The 24,562-nt window shown below is 38.7% G+C and overlaps 2 protein-coding genes across 7 annotated transcripts in view; one reads left to right on the top strand and one right to left on the bottom strand.

The window, feature by feature from the left end:
• The window catches only part of LOC147368940 (uncharacterized), a 509,652-nt gene that overhangs the window by 474,096 nt on the left and 10,994 nt on the right, over positions 1-24,562 (top strand). The window contains exons 7-8 of one of the 3 annotated variants that reach the window (XM_086410507.1): positions 15,918-15,964; positions 20,673-20,767. In XM_086410507.1, the coding sequence (XP_086266633.1) occupies positions 15,918-15,964; positions 20,673-20,767 (142 nt within the window). Of the gene's footprint in view, positions 1-5,270; positions 5,286-15,917; positions 15,965-20,672; positions 20,768-24,562 lie in introns of those variants that run through there. The other 2 variants (XR_015166931.1, XR_015166934.1) reach the window with 2 other exon arrangements.
• Positions 6,092-24,562, bottom strand: part of PRRC1 (proline rich coiled-coil 1) — a 114,353-nt gene continuing 95,882 nt past the window's right edge. For 2 of the 4 annotated variants that reach the window (XM_086410499.1, XM_086410498.1), the window contains exons 8-9: positions 19,606-19,708; positions 6,092-9,509 (exon numbers count right to left, since the gene is read on the bottom strand). In XM_086410499.1, the coding sequence (XP_086266625.1) occupies positions 9,300-9,509; positions 19,606-19,708 (313 nt within the window). In that variant the 3' untranslated portion in view covers positions 6,092-9,299. Of the gene's footprint in view, positions 9,510-19,605; positions 19,709-19,965; positions 24,095-24,562 lie in introns of those variants that run through there. The other 2 variants (XM_086410500.1, XM_086410501.1) reach the window with 2 other exon arrangements.

Here is a 24,562-nt window from a genome sequence, read left to right on the forward strand (position 1 = left end):
GTACAGATAACTTTTTGAGTTAGTGTTTTCTTTCTTTTTCACTTGGATAAATACCCAGAGTGGAACTGGTAGATCATTAAGTAACTCAATTTTTAATTTTGGGAGGAAACTCAATACTGCTGTCTGGTGGCCATGTGTATGTCTTATTTGAAAAAATGTCTACTTAGGTCTTTTGCCTATTTTGTTTATGGTTTCCTTTGCTATACAGAAGCTTGTAAGTTTGACTAGCTTCCATTTTTTAATTTTTGTTTTTTTTCTACTCCCTTGGGAGACTGGAGTCTTCCCTGGTGGCTCAGATGGTAAAGCGTCTGCCTGCAATGCGGGAGACCCAGGTTCGATCCCTGGGTTGGGAAGATCTCCTGGAGAAGGAAACAGCAACCCATTCAGTACTCTTGCCTGGAGAATCCCACGGACGAAGGAGCCCGGTAGGCTACAGTCCGTGGGGTCACAAAGAGTCCGACATGACTGAACGACTTCACTTTCACTTTTGGGAGACTGACCTAAGAATTTACAGTTGTTACCATGTCAATTGTTACAATTGACATAAATTGTTACAATCTATGTCCGAGAGTGTTTTACCTATTTTTTTTCCCTAGAGATTATGGTTTCATCTTATATTTGAATCTAAATGACTTTGATTTAACCTTTGTGTATGGTCTTAGAGTGTGTTCTGTCTTCATTGATTTTCATGGGGCTCTCCAGCTTTTCCAGCACCATTTGTTGGAGAGATTGTCTTTTTCACATTGTCTATTCTTGTTTCATTGGTCAAGATAGATTCTAGGTGTTTGGGTTTATTTCAGGGCTCTCTATTCTGTTCCATTAATCCACATGCCTGTTTTTGTGCCAACACCATGCTAGTTTGACTTTGCAGTATTGTCTTAAGTCTAGGAGCCTTTTGCCTTCCGCTTTGACTTTTTCCTTCTGTATTGCTTTGGCATTTCTGAGTCTTTCATGGTTCTATATAAATTGCGGGGGGGGGGGGAGCTATTTGTTTTAGTTCTATGAATAAGTGCTATGGGTAATATAATTGAAATCACATTAAATCTGTACATTGCTTTGGGGACTAGGGCCATTTTGTAAGAACACTAATCCTTCCAACCCATGAGAATAGGATGTATTTCCATTATTACGTTGCTATTTCTTCTTTTAACTCTGTTAGCAGTCTCTATCTTTAAAAAAAAACTCTTATAGGCAGCAAATCATTGGATCTTATTTTTTTTATCTTATTTTTTAATGCACTCATTTAATGCCTTTTGATCAGAGAATTTAATCCATGTATGTCTGAAGTCATTGTTGAAAGGTAAGGACTTACTTGTTGTCATTTCCTTAATTTTTTATGGCTGTGGTGTAGAATCATTCCTGGTTTCTTATCCTGCTGACTTCGTTTGATTTCTTTTGGTATCCATATGCTTGATCTCTTAATCATGTTGTTTTGCGTAATTACTGTAGGGTTTCTCCCTTTTGGTTACAATGAGACTTACATAAAATATTTTAAAATTATAACACCTTATTTGAAACTGATAACTTCAATAGCCTTCCTAAACTTGACACCTTCTCCTTCCCTGCACACTTTAGAATACTGATGTTACCAATAACACCATTATTAATTTTATTAATAAGATATTTTATTATGTTATTAATAGCCATTAATATTTTTTCATATAAATAACAAATCATTATTTGAGTTATGGATACTTTCACTATTTTTTAAACTTTTATACTAGAATTTAAGTGCATTAAGCACCACCTTTTCCATATTACAAAATCTAACTTTGACAATATACTTATCATTATCAGTTAGTTTTACACTACCTCCTTATATTAACATGTTAATTGGCGTCTATACTTCCATTCAGAGAACCCATTTCTTGTAAGCAGGTCTAGTGGTGATGAATTCCCTCCACTTATGTTTATTTGGGAAAGTCTTCTATCTTCTTCATTTCTGAAAAACAGTTTTATCAGATAAAGAATTCTGGGTTGACCAGGTTTTTGATTTCAGTATTTTGAACGCAACATCCCATTCTGTCTTGACCTGAAATTTTTCTGTTGAGAAATCTGCCTGTAACCTTATGAGGATTCCCTTGTATGGGGATTCCCTTCCCTCTCTCTCTTACTGTTCTCAAAATTTCCTTCAACTTCTAACAATTTAATGATAATGTGTCACTGTCGAGCCCTATTCAGGTTCAACCTCTTTGGGGTCCTTTGTGGCTCATGGATTTGGATGTCCATTTCTCTCCCCAGGTTTGGGAAGTTTTCAACCATTGCAACTTTAAATGTAATTCCTGTCCTTTTTCTTTTCCTTCTGAAATTGTCATAATGCAGATAGTGTTTCTTTTGATGGCATCCCATAATTCCATAATTCCTGAAGGTTTTTTCATTCCATTTCCTCCCTCTGACTCAATAATTTCAGTGTCCTGTCTTCTAGATCATTGATTATTCTGCACAGCCAAGTCTGCATGTGAGCTTCTGAATTTAAATCTTCAGTTTAGTTATTGTGCTTTTCTGTTCTAAGATTTCTGGATTATTTATTTTAGTGATTTCCATTTTTTGAACTTCTCATTTGTTCAAGCTTTGTTTTCCTAACTTGGTTTAGTTGTCAATGTGTTTCTACAGTTCACTGAACTTCTCTGAGGGTTATTCATAATTATTTGTCTGACTATTCATAATCTCCGTTTCTTTATGGTTAACGTTTAGATATGTATGTTTCCTTTGGTGGTGTTATGTTTACCTCCATTTATGTGATCCTTGATTCCTTACACTGCAATCTGTGCGTTTGAGTAAGCCGTCTTCTTTTCCAGAATTTACAGGTCCACATTGGCAGAGAAAGTTAATCACTGGTCAGCTCAGTTTGAGTGTCTGGACATGTCTGCTGGTAACATCCTTGGGCAGGTGGTGCTTGCTATCAAGGTATATTTTGGGGTGAAGTCACTGCCAAGCTCTGAGGTTCAGAATGAGAGTGCCACTGGCTGAAAACAGTTGGATAAAACTGCCCAAGTTAGGCTATAGGATGGGCTCTGCAGCTATCTGGATTCTCTGGTCAGGCTTACTAGGCAGTCAGGGTTGGATATATACTCAGCAAAGGTGCAGCAATGAGTTAGCTTCCTTGCTATGGCAGGACAGCAGGACAGAGCCCAGGTTGTTTTCTGGAGACCCAAATCAAGCAAGACTAAATGAATTCCCTGGTCAGGTGGGGCCAGTGGCTTTGCTTGCAGATGGGAAAAACCATGGGCTGTGTTCTGTGTCAAGTTCCACTGTAAGCATGGCTGCTGGATGGACTACAAAGCTTCCTAGTTAGGTTCCCTTTGAGTAGGCTGATGGGTGTATCTAGGAATTGGTGGTGCTTCAAATTTGTTTCCCTGTCAGGACACAGTGGGAGACCACACCTCAAGGCCAGTAAGGCTTTTGGTTTGTGGTCATGACTCAGGTCATCCTGTGTCCCAAGTTCTCTGGCTGAACAGAACCACTTGGCTTGCTCTACACCCTAAGCTCTGCCTGCCAATCCTCTGCTCAAGTATTGCTGGGCTGTGCAGCTTCTAGGCATTCATGCCAGCCTTTCTGGTCAGGCAGGCCTTGTCTGCTGGCCTGTGGCTAAACCCCTTTATCTGGACTGGGGCAGAGCAGGTTCCACAACTATTTAGGCTTTTCATGTGAGGACCTGAATCAGATAGACCTGCACCTGCCAAGCTCCCTCATCAGGTTGCTCCACTGACTTGGTTCTGTAGATAAGCAAAGCTGCTCTTGGCACTTGAGTACTATACGTATGAACTCCCAAGATCTGAGATCTGGTTATTGCTTCTCCCGTCTCCATCACAATCAGATTCCCAGTGGCCATGCCCTTAAGATTCTCCTGCACCCTCCAGTGGAAACCAGAGCAGCAGCTTCCGCAGAACCACCCATGATCCCGGGTGTCACTCCTAGGCTTTTTTCCTACCATCGGCTCACAGCACGGTGCTGTTCCAGCCTAGGAGAGGAGCAGAGCAGCTGGTGTGTACCATTCCTTTTTATCATCTAACGTGGTGTTTAGGTCTCTGTGGCACTGGGAAACGCTCAAGCCTCATCTGCACGACTTGGGATTCTCTTAATGGTAGCTTGTCCATGAATAATTCTTAGCTGGTCTTCTTGTGAGAGGAGGCAAAGTCAAGAACAACCTGTGTTGCCATCTTGGTGACGTGGCTCTCTGAAATATCTTAGTATATGCAGAATGAGTCAGGATTTGTATTACAGCAGTGATTCTCAAAAAGATATTTCTAAAGCAGCCGTATGTCTTTTTATGATGTTTAATAATATATGTGGTCATTATCTTGCTTGAAAACTAGTTTAACAATAATGACATTTCTGGCATTTATCCTAAAAATGATACTCAAAGGTAAACCTAGTTTATGGTTTCCTAATTTGGGGAGTTAGAATAATCAGCTATCAGAAATATATTTTCATACCAGCAGCAAAGCCCAAAATAGCCCTCTCAAATTAAAAATAAAAGCATAGTTTTCCTTAAACATAATATTGTAAAATTAAAAGTACACTAGGGCAAAGTCCTCATGCCACTATTTGAATTCAGTTAGATTCAACAAATAATTATAAGTGATTTACTCTTTAATTTCCTGAAGCAAATATTCAGGCTGTCTTGGAAGAAAATGGTTTAGCAAGTCACACATTCCCATTTGACTTCTATCTCTGTAACTTGTTTGTTGTGATGATATTGGAAAAGCAGCTTAGTATGATTCGGTTATGTCATCTATAAAAGTTAAGTGTCTACTCCATTGTCTAACTGTAGGTACTTATCTCATAAATGTTAGCTCCTCTTTTCTTTCTGACTGCTTTAAATCCTTAAAATGAGTTCACTTTATGGATTATTCCAAAGATTTCCTTCATCCTTAAATTATTAAATTTCCTTAATAATGACTTTGCCAATTTTGTTTCTGTTGCTGAATATTTTTTCCTCCTCTTCCAGTTCATTCTGAAACAAAGTATGAATTTTACAGGGCTTTTCCTGGGCTCTAAACTGCTTTTTTCTTGTCTACTGAAAACAATACTTTATTGTTATTCAGTCCCTAAGTGTGCTGGAACTCTGCCACCCCATGGACTGCAACATACCAGGCTGCACTTGAGTTTGAAAGTGAAAATCGCTCAGTTGTGTCTGACTGTTTGCAACCCCATGGACTATACAGTCCATGGAATTCTCCAGGCCAGAATACTGGAGTGTGTAGCTGTTCGCTTCTCCAGGGGATCTTCCCACCTCAGGGATTGAACCCAAGTCTCTCACATTGCAGATGGATTCTTTATCAGCTGAGCCACCGGGGAAGCCCAAGTATACTGGAGTGGGTAGCTGTTCCCTTCTCCAGGGGATCTTCCCGACTCAGGAGTTGAACTGGGGTCTCCTGCACTGCAGGATTACCAGCTGAGCTACCAGGAAAGCCCCGGAGTTTGCTTTTTGGCAAATAAACAAAGCCCTCAAATCAATATCCTATTGTTTTTTGGCATGTACCCCCTCCCCACCAAAACAAAAGAAAAATCTCTTATCTTGGGATCACAGACTCAGAATAGAAAACAGAGTAAGAAATAAACTGTTTTTTCTTTTTTAAAAGAGGATACACCTGGAGGTCAAGGGTAAATTAAACTCATGACCAGAGAGGGTTCCTCATGAAAACAGCCTTAACTTCTTGCCTTCTACCTCCAATGTATCCTTTTCCCCCAAATATCCTGATTTCTTTAACCTTGAAGTTAGAAACTCTGGCACAACTGGGTATGTACTGTGCAGGTCCACTTATACACAGTTTTTTCAATAAATATGCAGAACAGTACTACACAATCAGTGGTTGGTTGATCTCTGATGTGGAATTATGGCTATGGAGAACTAACTATAAAGTTGTATGTGGACTTGATATGGACTTGTATGTTTAGGGGTCAGCTCCCCAAAGCCTTCACTGTTCAAGGGTCAACTGTATTTGAATGTTACCGTTCCACTTGAAAGATGGGCAAAGTTGCTATTCCATAATTCTTGGCAGCCAGTAGCAAGTTGAGACAAAAAGGAAAATGGGGTCCTTCTAATATAATATGAATATGATTAACATTTGAAAAATCACTTGGGATATAAATTGAGGTATTATTTATTTATGACATATTTACATATGTACAAAATTGGCTTTATCCAATACATCATCCTGCATCAGTTCAGTTCAGTTGCTCAGTCGTGTCCGACTCTTTGCGACCCCATTGACTGCAGCATGCCAGGCTTCCCTGTCCATTACCAACTCCCAGAGCTTATTCTCCGTATTCTGGGAGTAAAAATCCAAGTTTCTTAATTTATGTATAACCCAACATCTTTTAGAACATAGAATGTTACCAGTTTGGCTTCACAGAACACAAATTCCTGTTTAAAAATTTTTCTAGCCAAGGAACAAAGTAAATTTCAACAGTATCTTAAACTAATTTAGCTGGCCCTGAGTGTATTAGTAATTTGCATGATTTTGAATTAATGTATATAATACACTTTCATCTGTTATCTACTTATATTTACTATCATACTACCATTTTGTCTATATCCATTCATCTCAATTTTCTACCTCATTAATCTTTGAGAGAAAGCACAAAGAAAGGGGAAGTAATAAGAAGAGACTCAGAGGAGAAAACTACTGATACTGGCTCAATCTTTTCTACCCAGAATCTGGGGCCCAGCTCTAGGTTACCCGATATACTTAGTAACAAGATGCTATTAATGTGAGTAATCTGAATAACCTTCTGTCAATTGAGGTTGATGTTACTCTTCCTGCATATTTTTTCCTATTCTCTTTCACACTTCTTAACTAAAAAGTATACAAACTTCTCAAATTCAGTAAGTAGTTCTGGGTGCACTTCAAAAGAAAAAAAAAAAAAAAACATATACACACACACACAAACATGACCAAAACAGTAGTGGCAAAGAACCGTGTTAAAGATAAGTAGTCCCAAGATGCTTGAGGGTAAAATAAAAAGAAATAGTCTCAGCTCAACTCACCCTAAAAAATGCTAGTAGGGGAGTTATAAGGAAGCAAGCAGGAATAGAACAGGACAGCTGGATGACTGGTGAAGGGAGCTGGGGCCTTAGGCTGATGAGCAGCACATCTCATGCCACAATACCAACAGTAAAAGACTGCCTGGCCCAGGATGCGGTGGTGTGTGAGAGATTACTTTTCTTGTACCTTGTATGATATGACAAGGAAATCCAAGCATGAAAAAATAAACAAGAAGCTGGGAACGTTGACTACGTGGAATCAGTCATGAGCATCAACCTTTCAAAGGTAACTCTGGGCCAAAAAAGGAATAAGAGGCCAGAATGAGATCATGTATTCATCTTTTCCATCTGCCCTTCCCTAGTCCTTACCCACTCACAAAGAGCAGAAGGTGCAAATTACCATCTACAGGAAAATCAGCTGCACCCAAATCATAGGATAACTCTCATTGCTATGTGATGACCTGAAGACTGTCCTCTAATGGGATGTCAATGTTAAGTTATTTTATGAAGACAATCCCCCAAAAACATCAATTAAGATATCTGAGATTTGGTAAAATCAAAAGAAAACTTGGATTATTTTTAGGATCTGTAAAATCTCCCTATAATAGAAGGGAGAAAAGCAGAAATATGAAGTATGGGCATATGTTCCTGCACGCCTAACAGTGATGTGTTGTTAGTCTCACACCATGATAACGGGCAGCTTTTTAAAATAAAAGAAATGTTAGAGAAAAGGCTTCCCTTAATCATGGAAGATGGAGAAAACACAGATGAAGTGTTCCATAAATACCAGTAAAAAGGGAAAGTAAGTATTATGCTATAGCAACTGACCACATCTGTCTTCTCTCTCTCATTTTTAATGACACAGATATCTGAATTGCACTCAACGGTCATTATACAGGGTATGGGAATTAACACATAACATAGGTAGAAAATTAATATGTAATCTTATCACCCTCAGGTTAAAACAATAGAAGTCAAATAAGTACTTGAAATGATATTAAAACAAAGCAAACAGGACACATAACGACAGTACAGGATAATAGCTTCAACACCTTAAAAGATTTTATAAGATTGTGCTATTTTTTTTTTACCTCTAAAGAATTATATAGAAGAGTAAATAAAAATTAAATTACATTTATATAAGAAACAATCTGCAAAAGTTATTTAAACTTTCATATATAGAGTTCAAAAGTATATGACAAAGTATTTATTTTTGATTTGTATAAATCCAAAATTGGTAAAATATATTATTTGGGGGGAAAAAGAAGCTTTCGTTAAATACAAACATAATGCACTGAATAAACCAGGTTCACTATAAAATTGTTTCTTTGAAAACTTGCATAAAAAGTAAAGGCAGAAGGGCACAAAGTTAGAAAAGCAGTGTTTAAGGCAAACTAAATAAGAAGTATCCTTAAAGTAAGTCATATAATCTCATAAACAATAATTTCCTCTCAAAAATTTATCCATTACAGCTGGAGAAATAAGTTAAAGCAGAAATAATGGCTGCTGTCAAGAGTTTACTTAGAAGTGCTGAATGGTATTATTTCAAAAATACCTAATGCTTCTAATTTAAATAGACTGGAATCATTTGCCACTTAGTTGTCACAGAGCAATGAAAAATAAAATATATCATCCCAATGTTTATCATACAGTATGAATGTGAAATGCTGAAACTTACTTGGAAAAAAAAAAAAAAAGGATTTTTCAGACCATATGTGTATAATATGATAACCAAAAGGAAAATGATCAATTCTGCTATTCTGGCCGATGTTAAAAATATGCATAGAAAAGTGCACCATCTCCCTACAAGTAGGTGTCTTACAGTCTGTTGGTGAGCCCACAGCTTAGCCTCAGATATGATCACATGCATACACGAAAAGCTTCAAAGACTGGCAGGGAAGATATTAATCATGAATTAAAAGAAACAATGCCTTTAAACAATATTCAGTAAACATGTTCTTTAGTCAACTATTTCTTAAAAAACAAAATAATAATCAAGTACATATCATTAAGTTAAATACCTCAGCACATGAATTTGCACCTTATAAATCTGGTATATCAAACTGTCCTATAAAAATATTTATCCATTTTTTGAGAACTATGGTACGTAAAATTATATAATCATAAAAAGGACCTGTTTCTTTTCATCTACTGGAATGATACCACACCTTTCTAGAAAAGAAAAACTGCAGCCTACAGGAAATGATCAGAACAGTTGGACTGACTAAAGTTGTCCAGTTTAAGGGTCTGTCTCTTCTCTACCAGTAGCTCCAAGTGAGCAAGTGTCAGTAGGCTGGGGCCAGGCTTCTCACACAGTCCTGGGGGGCAGGCGCTGTTTATACATGCCTGCTATCGCTTTGGCCGCACTGTAGATCATCTGCCGACGAGACATGCCAGTGAAAGCCATATGCCAATCAGTCCGGCTGACATTGAGTAAACTCTTCTCCAGGACTTCACCCACTGTCACCAAAAGGCCAGACCACCTCAGATTGTAGTCCTGGGGAGTCAGACTTTGAGCCTCAGGAAAAAAGAAATTGAGAGTATTTTTTAATACATTAAAAATAAAATCACTGGAACTAGGTATAAGTGACATTTCAAAGTCCCTCAAGTTACTTTTAGTAGAGATTATGACAAACCATGAGAAACACAGCTATGCTGCCAAATGTATGAAATTATAAGGTGGCAAAAAAAAAAAAAAAGTTGCACGCATGTACTTGATTTAAAATGTCCACACTGACACACTAAACTCGTGGTTAACATACAATCTAAATCTTTTTTAAACTTTTAAAAGATATTTCTTTTGCGCTGTGCTGGGTCTTCATTGGTGCGGAGGCTTTTCTGTGGTTGCATGTGCAGGCTTCTCTCTGCAGTGACTTCTCTTGCTGGGGAGCACGGGCTCTGGGGTGCGCAGGCTTCAGTAGCTGCGGCACATTTGCAGTTCCCGGGCTCTAGAGCACAGGCTCAATAGTTGTGGTGCCTGTTGACCATCTGTACGTCTTCTTTGGAGAAATGTCTATTTAGGTCGTCTGTCCCTTTTTGATTGGGTTGTTTTGATACTGAGCTTCAAGAGCTGTTTGTTTATTTTAGAGATTAATCCCTTGTCAGTCAGTTTGTCATTTGTAAATATTTTCTCCTATTCTGAGGATTGTTTTTTCATCCTATTTATGATTTCCTTTGCAGTGCAAAAGCTTTTAAGTTTCATTAGGTCCCATTTATGTTCATTTTTGTTTTCATTACTCTAGAAGGTGGATCCAAAAAGATACTGCTGCAATTTATGTCAAAGACTCTTCTGCCTATGTTTTCCTCTAAAAGTTTTAAAGTGTCCAGTCTCACATTTAGGTCTTTAATCCATTTTGAGCTGACTTTTGTATACAGTGTTAGGGCGTATTCTAACTTCATTCTTTCACATGCCATTGTCCAGTTTTCCCACCACCACTTTCTGAAGAGACTGTCTTTTCTCCATTGTATATTCTTGCCCCCTTTGTCATAGCTTAGGTAACCATAGGTGTGTGTGTGTATCTCTGGACCGTCTATCCTGTTCCACTGACCTATGTGTCTGTTTTTGTGCCAATACCATACTGTTTTGATTACTATGAAGTCAGGGAGCCCAATTCCTCCAGTTGATTTTATTTTCTCAAGATTGCTTTGGCTATTTGTGGTCTTTTGTGTTTCCACACAAATTGTAGAATTCTTTGTTCTAATTCTGTGAATAAATGCCATTGATAATCTGGTATGTATTGCACTGAATCTGTAGACTGTTTTGGGTACTACAGCCATCTTCACAACATTGATTCTTCCCATCTAAGAACATGGTGTATCTCTGCATCTGTTTGTGCCGTCTTTGAGAACTGTAAGATATTGATTGAAGAACAGAGTGAAGTCTTCTGTCTCCTTAGGCAGGTTTATTCCTAAGTATTCTTTTTGATTTGACGGTAACTGGGATTGTTTCCTTGATTTCTCTGATATTTCATTGCTAATGTATAGGAATGCAACAGATTTCTATGTATTAATTTTGTATCCTATATTTTGACTGAATTCACAGATAAGCTCTAGTAGTTTTCTGATAGCATCTTTAGGATATTCTATATATAGTATCATGTCATCTGCAAACTGACAGTTCTACTCTTTTCCAATTTGGATTTCTTTTCTTTCTTTTATCTTCTCTGGTTTCGGTGGCTAGGAATTCCAAAATGTGGTTGACTAAAAGTGCTGAGTGGACACACTTGTCTCATTCCTGACTTTAGAGGAAATGCTTTCCATTTTTCACCACTGAGAATGACTGCTGTGGGCTTATCGTATATGGCCTTCATTATGTTGGGGTAGGTGCTCTCTGTGCTCACTTTCTGGAGAGTTTCTATCATAAATGGGTGTTGAACTTTGTCAAAAGCTTTTTCTGCATCTACTGACACGATCGTATGGTTTTTATTCTTCAATTTGTTAATATAGTGTATCACATTGGTTAATTTGCAGATATTGAAGAATTCTTGCATCCCTGGGATAAATCCCACTGGATCATGGTCTATGATCCTGTTAAGGTATTGCTGGATTCAGTTTGCTAGTATTTTGTCAAGGAGTTTTGTGTGTATGTTCATCAGTGATACTGGTTTGTAATTTTCATTTTTTGTGATATTTTTGTCTGGTTTTGGTATCAGGGTAATGGGCTCGCAGAACATGCCTGAGTGTTCCTTCCCCTGGGATTTTTTGGAAGATTTTAAGAAAGATGAGTGATAACTCTTCTCTAAATGTTTGATAGAATTTGCCTGTGAAGCCATCTGGTTCTGGAGTTGTTTTTTTATTATTATTATTATTATTATTGGAAGATTTAAGATCATAGTTTCAATTTTAGTACTTGTGACTGAACTGTTCGTATCTTCTACTTCTTCCTGGTTCAGTCTATAAAGGTTGTACCTTTCTAAGAATTTGTCTGCTTCTTCTAGGTTATCCATTTTATTGGCATACAGTGGCTTATAGCAGTCTCTTATGATCTTTTTATTTCTGCTGTGTCAGTTGTAAACTTCCCCTTTTTCATTTATAATTTTATGGATTTAAGTCCTTTTTCTTGATGGCTAAAGCTCTGTCAATTTTGTTTATCTTTTCAAATAACTGGCTTTTAGTTTCATTGATCTTTCCTATTGCTTTGTCTCTATTTCATTTATTTCTGCTCTGATCTTTATGATTTCTTTTGTCTGCTAACTTTATGTTTTGTTTCTCCTTTATCTAGTCCCTTTAGATGTAAGGTTAGGTTATTTATTTGAGGTTTTTCTTATTTCTTGAGGTAAGACTGTATTGCTATAAGCTTCTTAGAACTGTTTTTGCTGAATCCCACAGGCTTTGGATTGTGGTTTTGCTGTCATTTCTCTAGTACTTTTTGATTTCCTCAGTGATACACTGGTTATTTAGTAACACTGTTAAGCCTCCTGTGTTTGTGCTTTTTTATAGTTTTTTCCCCCTGTAACTAATTTCTAACCTCATAGTGTTGTGATTGGAAAAGATGCTTGCTATGGTTTCAATTTCCTTAAATTTACAGATGCTTGATTTGTGACCCAAGATGTGATCTATCCTGGAGAAATGTCCCGTTTGCACTTTGAGAGGAAAGTATATTCTGCTGCTTTCAGATGGAATGTCCTATAAATATCAATTAAGTTTATCTGGTCTAATGGGTCAATTAAGGCATGTGTTTATTAATTTTCTGTCTGGATAATCCGACCAGTAGTGTAAGTGGGTTGTTAAAAATCCCCACTATTATTATTTTTTTCAATTTCTCTTTCTATGGCTGTTAACATTTACATTATATGTTGAGGTGCTCCTATGCTATGTGTATATATGTTTACAACTCTTACATCTTTTTCTTGGACTGATCCCTTGACCATTATATAGCATCCTTCCTTGTCTCTTGTAAAAGTTTTTATTTTAAAGTCTATTGTATCTGATAGGAGTACTGCTACTCCAGCTTTCTTTTGATTTCCAAGCATGGTTGTTACTTCTAGCAAATTCCAACTAATGAAATCCTTTTTCTCCCTTAATCTGTTCATATATTCACCTCTGTAAATTGATTCACTGGTGTTTGAACCAATTGGCCAATTTGGAACAAATCCTTGTCAGAATATAATGTTTGGGATTCTGTGACTTATAATTTAAGAAATGCATATTTGGTCTTTGTCCCCAGTTTCTGACAACAAGCTGCCTTGGACTTTCTAAGCAATAAGGGCCATACAAAGGCTATCTTTTGTTGTGTTGAGGGGATATTTGAAAAGCTCTCAGGTAACTTAAGGACAGAAGTTTGTAGCCAAGGGAATCAACCTTGTGACAAGAGTTGGAATTTTTGTTCCTTTTCACCACCCACATCCCACCCAACCTCTGGGGAGGGGACAGAGGCTTGACGTTCAATCAGTTATACTGTGTAATAAAGCCTCCATAAAAACTCAAAAGCAGAGGATTTGCTGATTCCAGGTTGGTGAACATGTGAAGATTTGAAAAGAATGGGGCTCAGAGATGGCAGAGGAACTGTATGTCTTTACCCCATACCTTGTCCTATCCATCTCTTCCATCTGGCTGTTCCTGAGTTATATTCTTTTTAAGAAATTGGTGATTTAGTGAGTAAATGGACTTCCTAAGGAGGAGGTAACTGCAACCCCCAGTCTATATATAGTATGCCAGTGAGAATTCCAGGTGATAGCCGAGGCTTGCTATTGGCATCTGGGAACTGGGACAGTCTTGTGAGACAGAACCCTCAGCTTCTGGCGCTATCTCTTGGTAGACAGTGTCAATACTGAATTATAGTACAGATAGCTATGTCCTAGAATGGCTTGGTAGTGTGGGGGAAAAAATCCTCCCAAACATTAGAACTGGATTTAAAACCTACATAACTGGTATCAGAAGTAATATTTTCAAGCATGATCCTGGCTCACAGAACTGTGTGGTTTGAGAAGGAAGGATGCAAGAGCGGGGGATGAGGAACATGATTTCTAGGTGGTATGGAGCAGCAGCTGTGCAGCAATTATTCAAGGTAAAAAAGTTGATAATGGAGTGTAGAGATGCATCCAACTCCTGGGGGGCTGGCTCACTGAATGCATAAAGAAATGAGAACTAATTTTTTTAAAAAGGTAACTATTCAATCCTTGGTTTCTATTATGTACAACAGCTAAACTAAAAGAAAAAAATGCTGGTTTGGGCCTTGGAAAACAGACCAAGCTCAGATTTGGATTAGTCTGAGCTTTGGTCACTTGTCTAAAAGTCATCTCCTCCCCAGGGAAAAGTTGCACGGGGACAACAGAAAGATCTCTAAGACCTCTGGTCACTAAAAAGATAGTCACTATGGAGGCGGGTCAAAATCAGGAAACTCGTGAAATCAGGGGTACAGTGTGGAGGAGCCAGCTCATTTTGTGGATTCAGTAATAGTTAACCTTTGCTAAAACAGATCATGAAAATAACTAATTCAGGAGCTAGTCTGGTTTTTAATGCTGCAGAACAGAATATAATGTTTGCATTGATGCAGGACCCACAGTTTGTTGTGGAACCATTAGAGACAATTATGTATGATCCAGACACACAGGAGACTACTTCTGAAGGAAAAGCCAGTCGGGTCAACTAGATAAAAGCACTGTAAGGTTTATTTACCCTGGGAGGGGTCTGTCCATCATGCCATTATAAAAGTCAAGCAGAACACCCAATGAAGCAGCCAGTATACCTCCTATGCAGGCCATGTGCGACCAGCTCTGTGATGACCGAGCTATTCACCTGCTCAATATACCTGTTACTCAGGTCATGGTGGCACATCCCTGGTGGCAAAGATGGTAAAGAATCTGCTTACAATGCAGGAGACCCGGGTTCGATAATCCCTGGGTCAGGAATGGCACCACTCCAGTATTCCTGCCTGGAGAATTTCATGGATAGAGGAGCCTGGTGGGCCATAGTCACTGGGGTTGCAAAGAGTCAGACACAATTGAGTGACACTTTCACTTTCATAATGAGCTAAATCGTGCAGGATAACTAAGTAGGAAATCAGTATGTACAAGAGTGGAGAACAGAAGTTTTCAGGACTTGACACAGGAGTCCCTTGAGCTGTGTTACCAAAGTCCACTGGTGAAGGTCTGAAATGTGCTACAATTAGACTGAAAATAAAAATGTAATTGTTGACGGGATTATGAAGTTGAATATTTAAGCAGGTATAACAAAATTGTGTCTCTTTTACACAGCTGGACGGATATCATGTCTGGCTGGGGAACATGTCCCCTATCTAGTATTACAAAACCAAACCTGTTGATGAAGTCTGTCTCAGTGGGCAGTACAGTGAGGAACGTAAGTGATGATGGAATCACAATATGTGTAAGTTGGTAGAATTGGTGTTTGAGCAGGTTTTGATAAGTGACTGTGTTTTGTCTCTTTTTAACCTGATTGTACTTTGAGGATGGAGACTCTGTCTCACTGGAGAATGGTTCCTCTCTAGCTATGGTTGTAAAACAGAAGGGATGGAAAGCCACGCTTCCAGCATTTTTAACTGAACATGCTATTCGGAACCAGTGATACTGTCTGAGCCCACAGCATAGAATAGAAGCTGCAGTGCTGGCAGGGACAAAATTCTCTGTGCCATAGCCCTGTGTGAAGGGCAGACTGAGGCTTATGGCAAACATCTGAGTGCCTCCCAGCAAAGACGTCTTGGACTTCAAACGAGGGAGTTTCTACTTAAAGGGTGTTTACTGCTAGTCTAGGACATTATTAATTAAAGCTACTCATATAACTAAAGGACATAAAATGATCTTGAAATCTGAAATACCCATAACATCTGGGATGATGGAGAAACACCCAAATAGGGAAGGCAGTGCCTAGAAGTGTTCCGTAATAACATGGAAATGGTTTATAAAGAATCATGCTCTCTGGGGAATCTTAGGAGGAAACACTCACAGTTCCCGTGTTGCTCTTCCTCTAGGACAGACTTTGGAATCAACAGAGGACCTGCTGGAACCAACTGCCCAGGTAGACAGCACGCAATGAACAGCTCTAAAGTGAACAACCAAGAGCTACTGGGATTATGGGTAGTACTTCCAGGGTGAATAGATAACATACTATTTGGAAGTCCACCACTCTGAGTGAGGAAGTTAAAAATAAATCAGTTGGCTCATTAAGGTTGAAATGCATGCTGTTTTCCCAGCACTGATGAAAGGACTGAATGGTGATAAACATGCTGTATCTTTGACTTTTACTGACTCATGGGCAGTGGCCAATGGCCTGGCCATATGGTTAGGCAGGAGGGCAGTGGCAACCTGGCCTATAAAAGGGATGTCCATATGGGACACACAGCCCTGTGGGAATTAGAAGGATGCATTAAAGTAGGACACGTTGATGCCCATCAGAACTCCTTTCCAGGCTTGGAAGGTGAATGGAATCACAGGCAGATATCCCCCTGTGCTCTCCTGAGACAGCCACCCACATCTAAGAAGCTAAGTGGATATGGGGTTAGTGCAGCAATGTGAGACTGGCTTACCCTAGACACACTCTTCTTGTACACTCTGATGCACAAAATGCCAGTAAGAACTGTTCTGTCTGCCAGCAAAAAAAAGGCAGAGACTGCAGATGGCTGTGTGGCAGATTCCCAGTTGTGACGGCCCTGAACATATGTGGCAAGCGATCGGGTAGCCCTGGGTGACTTTGCTGACTCGGGGCCAGGCTTTTCTTACCCAGTGGTAGAGGCAAGTGCTCAGAGTGTTGTAAGAGAACCGGAACAGAAGACAGGGCACCAATTTGGATGGCTGAGCTCCATTTCTTCAGAGTAAGGAACATACTTTTACAGCCCATAATGTCCAGTGGGTAAAGGCAGCCCTTCAGAGAGAGTCTGATAGAGAATTGAACAGGTAACCGAAACCGTGGTTGTCTAAATGGGGAGAGAAAGGTGTGAGAGGCTGGCCTGCAGGACAAGAAGAGCTAGAGGAGGGTCTGCACAGGGTAGAGTCCAGTGTTGTTCTGGGAGGGAGGAAGTGGCGGATGGTGCTAGTGTGATTAGGCAGTTCTCACCAAGGACAGAGGACACTGGGATAAGAGCTTTTTTTTCTTTCTCAGATCACCTCAACCTTTTTCTCCCTCTGAGGTAGCAGTCAGATGACCGAAGTGGCAAGTGCAAGAAACAGAGATGATTTCTAAGCCAGAAACTGTAAATACGTGTCTTAATCTTTGTTACAATTCCTAAGGGCCTGTGATGAACCTTCACTCCATGGAGCAAAACTGGGGCTCACAGTGATTGCCGCTATATGGCCTGGTGGTAAAGACAGCCACCCACTCTGCACCCTTGTAACCTTACCTTGTTTGAGAAGTGGATGAGGGGGAGGCACTTGCCAGACTAAGTACTGCTGTCTGTAATCTAGACTGGCACAGGGGCTGAACCTAAGTCACTTCGAAAGGTAGAAAAATTTGAGTATGAATGAAGGAAAAAAGGGGGAAAAAAAAAAGACTCAGCAAAACATGATACTGTCTGTTGCTCCATTATACCACATGCCTGAAAGGGTGAAGCCATACCTTACTTCTGAAAGCACTCCTGCTTGCTTTCTAATTGAGGTGGTGTTGATTTGCAATGCTGTATTAGTTTCAGATATATAGCGAACTAGTCCAATTATACGTATGTATGTATATATCTGTTATATTCCAGATTCGTTTTCACTATAGGTTACTACAAGATACTGAGTGGTTTCCTGTACTATACAGTCTATGTTGTTATCTATTTTATACATAGTCGTGTACAGCTATTCACCCCAAACTCATCTATCCCTCCCCCCAACTCCTTCCCCGTTGGCAACCATAAGTTTATTTTTCATGTCTGTGAGTTTATTTCTGTTTTCTAAATAAGTTCATTTATATCTTTTTCTTTCTTTTTTTTTAACATGTAAGTGAGATCATATGATACCACTTATGAGAATCTGATTTCCTTCCTTCCTCAGTCAGAAGTTCATGTAGCAATCTGGACTTATACTGACCCCTTAATCTGTGGGATCCAACACTCTTTATAGGTAGAAAGTGTCAGAACTGGGTTGAATTATAGGATATCCAGCAGGTATTGGGTAACAGATTGGAGGTGTGGGAAGAACTACCTCATCTCCTCACACACACACACACACAGAGGAATTGGTTTCAGAACCCTTTTTACTGTTCTATTTCTAAATTTTATTAATTTACCAATTAGTTCTTAAGTGATACTGTATTACTGTTTTAGGTTAGGTTACAAGCCAGACTCACAGAATAAAATGGAAAACTTCTATGTCTATGCATTAGACGCATCAGTCATCTATTCTCTGAATATCCTTTACACCTCGTTATAACACCACTGTGCGTGTGTGTGCGCTAAGTTGCTTCAGTCGTGTCTGACTCTGTGACATGCCATAAACCGTAGCCTGCTAGGCTAATCTTAGAACTCAATTTTCGGGGAGCTAGGTGAAATTCTTGCATTAAAAGACTTTACTAAGATAGTTAAGTTAAATCACATCAAACTGCCAAAATGTGGCTGTTTTTTTAACTTCAAAAGGCAATTCTGTATGGTTCAACCTAATGGTTATAAACTGCCATTGTTAATTCAAGAATATTTTCCTAGAAAATTAACAACAGTATGTAATTTTTCTGAATTAGTGGTATAGCAGTAGGCATAGCATTTGTTTACAATCTTTTAACCACCCTCATACTGGAGTGAATTTAACATTACTGTGTATATAAAAATGCTTTCTTCAACTTCTGAAAAGAAACTGTGGTAAAAATTATGATATCAGTGGTATGGTATTGTGGAATCAAAACTTTAAGCATCAATTCTTATTCTCCATCTAAAATGTAAACCCCTAAGAAGGTCACAGGTTGCTTTAAGAGGCTTCATAAACACATAAGCCAAATTTATATGTGAGTGCATACATCATACATACTTTCTCTTGGGGGAGAATCCCAAGAGAATTCTCAAAAACCTAAGGTCCCAAATAACTTTTGAGAGTTTTGAAATGATATTTATGAGTATAAAGAGTCCAATGTAAATAAACTCTTATATTCCATTTTGTTCAAGAAAGGATTAAAAGTAACAAAAATGTGGAAGGAATGAAACTCATTATAGATTAATGCTTACATTCTTCTGGAAACTGTGTGGATAAGTAAACATTTTTCAGCAAAGTGAAAAGACTTTTGCCTTTCATCCAAGGTTTGTAAACTTGCTTCTAAGTATGTTTCCACATGTTTTTAACGATGAACAAATTAAAGAGGAAGATGAGGACAAAGAAAAAGGAACTAGAGTAACCAGGAAAAATGAAAATGTGAGATAAATGAGACAATATATGAAAGGTTAACATAAAATCAGAATAGGTAAATTTTTTTCTAATCCAAAGGTAATGAACACAATCATAAAAACAAACAAGCAAAACAATGAAGAAAAGAGCAACTAACCATGTAATAGATTTACCTTTGCAAAGACCACTGGAAAATAAAAGTAGGGAGGTACTGAAACAACGTGGAAGGGACAGAAAATTGAAAAAGAGAAAAAATTAAAAGGAAAAAGAGGGAAGAAAAATCAAGACTATACCATATTTTCAATAAAAATCTTATTTTGAGAACAGTATTTGAAGCCTTTCTGGAGCATAATGAAAAAGGATAAAACTAACCTGTTGTACAAACTCCAAGGGCACTGGTGTGGCTTGTGTAAATGCTTCCAGATGAATGCCATGCACAGGGTCTTCAACTATCAGACAGCCAATGTCAAACCATCTGCAACAGAATGTGTGAGTTTCAAGTTGTGTATGTGCTAAGTAAGTTCTATGAATTGATAAAGTACTGTCCTTCGGATAAAACGCTAGCAGACTGATTAAAAGATAAATCATAAAAAAACATATATAACTGCCCTGTTGGCTTAATTTCAACAGGGGAAAAAATGGGGAAGAACAACAAAAATAATTGAAAACCACGCATCATGGAAAATTCCTTTTCTTGCTAAGATTTGGGGAGAAGAACGGCAATTAGAGGTATTCAAATATGCAACAGATATATTTATTCATCTGAAAATTCAAATAGCTTATCATAATTAAAAACATCATTTGCTAACATATGGGAAATTTTATACTACCAACTCTATGATTAGTATATAGCCAAGTTGCAAAATTACTAGCTGACCTAAAAATAAGCTCATTCAGGAAAAAAAAAATCCTCTCCTCATTCCTGATAAATGTTTCTAATCACAATTTCTGAATTGTTCACAGTGAATCAGACTTTGAGGACAGCTTCACGAAATCAAGAAAAATTTCTTCCATTTTAAGATACACATTAAGAAGTGATAAATTTTAAAACTGACTTAGGTGAGGTTATCAGTACATCATCAGCATTTTAATTAACCAGAAGCAGGAAATCATGGTTTTAAATGAGAAGATACAGAGCAAGAAAATTTAAAAATATGCAGATTAAAGTGCTATGAAATATAATACAGATTAGGAAACTTTTTTTAACATATTCAAAGAAACAACAGAACAGTAAACAGAATAACAACTTTGCTTGAATGGTAAAATGGCAGTTCATTATGTCTACAGTATTCACATTCCAAAACTTTGCTTCAAATTGAGAGCCTTAAATAAGTGATCTTATATGAATCGTTATTTAAGTATTTCATTTGGTATATGAATCATTATTTTATTTGGGATATGACTCAGTATTTTATTTTACACAATTGTGTATCGTGCAGATAGCAGAGGACTGCAGTGACTCAGCTCCCAGGCACGGCACGGACTTGCTGGAAAGCGGCGTCCCAGAAGGTACAACAGTCTTCACACAATGCGGGTGAGCACACACTGGAACTCCCCGTGTCCACACTGCTCTCATGCCCCCATGTGTCAGCCTGAGCATCCCATTCTCCCCCAGCTCAAATCCAAAGTGCCATCACTGTCAGGATCACGGAGACCTCTTCAGTACCTCTCACGGGTGCTGCTGGCCGAGTAACTCTGCCTTCTGCCTCCACCCTCCTGTCCTTCTACCCAACTTCCACTCTCCACCCAGGGGAGAAAGAGTAGCGGTCGCCACTGCTCATACTCAAGGACAGTCACCAAAGAACTCTCTCCTCCTCCTCACCCTCTCCTTGTGGCTGGTGAAATAAGGCAGACTTGGCCAAATCCCATAAGGAAGTCACCTGGACTTAAGAAGAATGGTCGTTCCAAGACTTTGGATTTTATGTAGCAGGAAAAAATCGAAATAGAACCTGAGGAGCTGATACAGGTATGCCAGTTTGTATTTTACCGAAGAAAGACTATCTACCATCACCGATTACTTCCCAAAAGGACATTTTAATCCACTTTACACATAACCCAATACTTTTAAACTTGATAGGTTAATTTCAGAATAAGGACAGTTCATGCTTACATAGGTATTTTTCCATTTTGGTACACAAGATGCTAATTTTCCTCATGGAGCATGAACTGATGCAAAGGTCATCACAGATAGCTAGGTCTTTACTGGCTCTGCTCTGTAGGGGCCACACAACATTGGTCTTTTCTTGCCTTAGTTATAAGCATGCATTTCTCTATCTTCTGTGCATTTATTTCCTATGGGAACATCACAAAGGTTAGTAGCCAAAGCAGACTATCAAGTGTTTTGGGTTGTAGATTTGCTGTTTGCTCTCATGTTCTTCCTCTATCCCCCTTCTGTATCTTAATATCACAACCTTTCCATCCTCTCTCATTCTTGACCATACTGGAAACCATCAACAGACTTCCTAATACTACTTATTTGCTACTCTTCTGCTCAAAAAAGCATTGTTTGGCAGGAAAAAATATCATGTCTAGGTATGATGGTGCAGTTGATGGCGGACCAATGAAAAGCTGGATGAGATTATAAATTATAACCCAAGGTATCCAAGAGCTGTAGGAGCAAGGAAGATAAAATAGAGTAATGTTCTCGACAGAGACAACTTTATAAAGGTACCCTTTAAGACCTTCAGCTGGTGCTGAGCACTACCCAGTCTGGGCTCAGGTCAGTCGTGACTGCAGTGCACCAAACCACCCCTTTCACACACCTCACTACTGTTCACTGCAGCAAACAGTGAACCTTCTCAGGATTACCTGAAGACTCTCGAGTTTCTTATAAACGATACCTGGCTTTAAAAGACTGTGAAGTGAGGCATCGACAAAGACAGCGCCTTATCGTTACACCAAAAGGAGGCTAAATGAGGCCCATACACTGGATTCAGTAGACAAGGATCTTTAATGACTCATACTAAAGAAAACAGTGGTAAAGGTAGAAGAAAAGATATAGATATTTAATAGATAAATTGAATCTATTTTAAAAAAACAAAAAACAAAAACAGTGTATGGGCTACACAGCAGCAGACAGGTAAATAGAAGATACTCAAACTAAAGAATACAGAGGAAAACTAGAGGGAGCAAGTAGAGGGAAGTGGGGCCTGACCACCTGAGACATGCAGAGTACAGTCAGAAGGTGAACAATGTGTCACTGGAGTCCTAGACAGAGACAAGGGCCAGAAGCCAATTCTGAAGGTAAAGTGGCTAAGAACTTTCCAGAACGGACAAAAGACATAAATCTAGTGAAAGACAGAAAGAATCAAGCTTGGTGAATCCAGAGAAGTTTAACACATAAGCAACACAGCACACCTATACGAACTATAGTAAAACTGCAAACCATAGTGACGAACAAAACCGTAAAAGCAGCAGAACATCACATTCTCTTCACAGAAACAGCAAGCTGGACAGCTGATGCAGCAGAAATGATGGGAGCCAGAAAACAGTGCAATGGCATCTTTAAAGTATTACATAAGAAATCTGCCGATCTTCAGAGAAAACACCCTACGGAAACAAAGGTACGCAAAGGCATTTTCGGACCAAAGCTAAGAGAACTCATGGCTGAAGTCTAATGCAGTACAAAGAATGTTTTTAGGCAGAGTGAGAATGATCCCAGACTTAAAACCAAAAATGAAGGACGGTCTTCAAAGAATCAATGTAAGTGAACAGAATGCACAGAATACTAACAATATCTTGAGTTTAAAATATATGCACAATTAAGATAACTTACAATACTGCACAAGATGTAGGGGGTAAATTGTATTATCAACAGTCATAATTTGTACTATAATGTAATACATGGAAAAGGCATGATGGAATCTCTAAGGTAACCCTTACATCAATATTAAAAGGTTAATCGAGGGGAAAAAATGAAATAATAATGATCAGTGGATTGTTGCTTCGTGCTTATACAGAAAGTTCAAACTTCCCAACTGAATATTCAAAGCTCCTCAGTCTGTCCCCAGACTACACCTGACTTTCTATCCAACAATGTTTAGCCAAGCTGATATAATCTCTGACACCTAAATGTGTCTTAATCATCTTTACACTCTTCTTCCACACAGCCTGTCCTACCTATTCTTTTTCACTTATCCAAATTTTAACTACTCTTCAAACTTCAGTTCAAGTACTAACCATTCATGACTCTTATCTGACACTGCTGCTGCTACTGCTAAGTCGCTTCAGTCGTGTCCGACTCTGTGCGACCCCATAGATGGCAGCCCACTAGGCTCCTCTGTCCCTGGGATTCTCCAGGCAAGAATACTGGAGTGGGTTGCCATTTCCTTCTCCAATGCATGAAAGTGAAAAGTGAAAATGAAGTCTCTCAGTCATCCCCGACTCTTAGCGACACCAAGGACTGCAGCCTACCAGGCTCCTCCATCCATGGGATTTTCCAGGCAAGAGTACTGGAGTGGGGTGCCAATGCCTTCTCCTTATCTGACACTATTCCACATCAAATTATTTCCAGTGAACATGTATGTAACATTTCCTATAAGTAAAGATTTACACACTTACAGAGTCACTTAAAACTGTTTATCTGTGTATACATTTTCTCTCCCACCTGGTCTATAATAGACCCTCAAAGTTGGAGTACATTTTGTACACTATAGCTACAAAGTACTAAGCACAGTGTTACTCAATACTAAAACAAAAATTACATGAGTCAAAGTCGCTCAGTCATGTCCAACTCTTTGCGACCCCGTGGACTGCACCAAGCCAGAATACTGGAGGGGGTAGCCGTTCCCTTCTCCAGGGGATCTTCCCAACTCAGGGATACAACCCAGGTCTTCCACATTTCAGGCTGATTCTTTACTAGCTGAGCCACAAGGGAAGCCCAAAAGCAACAAAATCACACGGTAAATAGGAAGAAGGTAGCTCTCAACAGTTGGAAGTTATTTTAATATAAGACAATTCTGCAAATTAAAAAAATTCTCTGATCAAAAAATCCATCCATTAAAAGTTTAATGCCCTCAAAAACAATGACAAATTATGCTGTTAGAGTTTTTTCCCAACCTACATAGATGAGAGGCAGTGCTCAACAGAACTCAAACCTGGTGACTGCCTCCAGGCCATCCTGCCAGACCTCCCATTACTCTGAACAGCTGTGCAAGATGATAGCTGTTTGTGTTTGTTATGGGAGTCAGCATCCAAGTCAAAGCTACACCATTCTATCTTATTTAATTGATAATTAACACAGTCTTAGAATTCAGGCAACACAATGTAAATTTTATAATTAAAAAGGAGAAAATAAGAGTAGAAATGTGCTACACAGGTCACATAACTA

Source organism: Bos grunniens, chromosome 7 (assembly GCF_055505025.1).
Source record: "Bos grunniens cultivar Pamir isolate PY7600 chromosome 7, Bosgru_T2T1.0, whole genome shotgun sequence".
Classification (NCBI taxonomy): domain Eukaryota; kingdom Metazoa; phylum Chordata; class Mammalia; order Artiodactyla; family Bovidae; genus Bos; species Bos grunniens.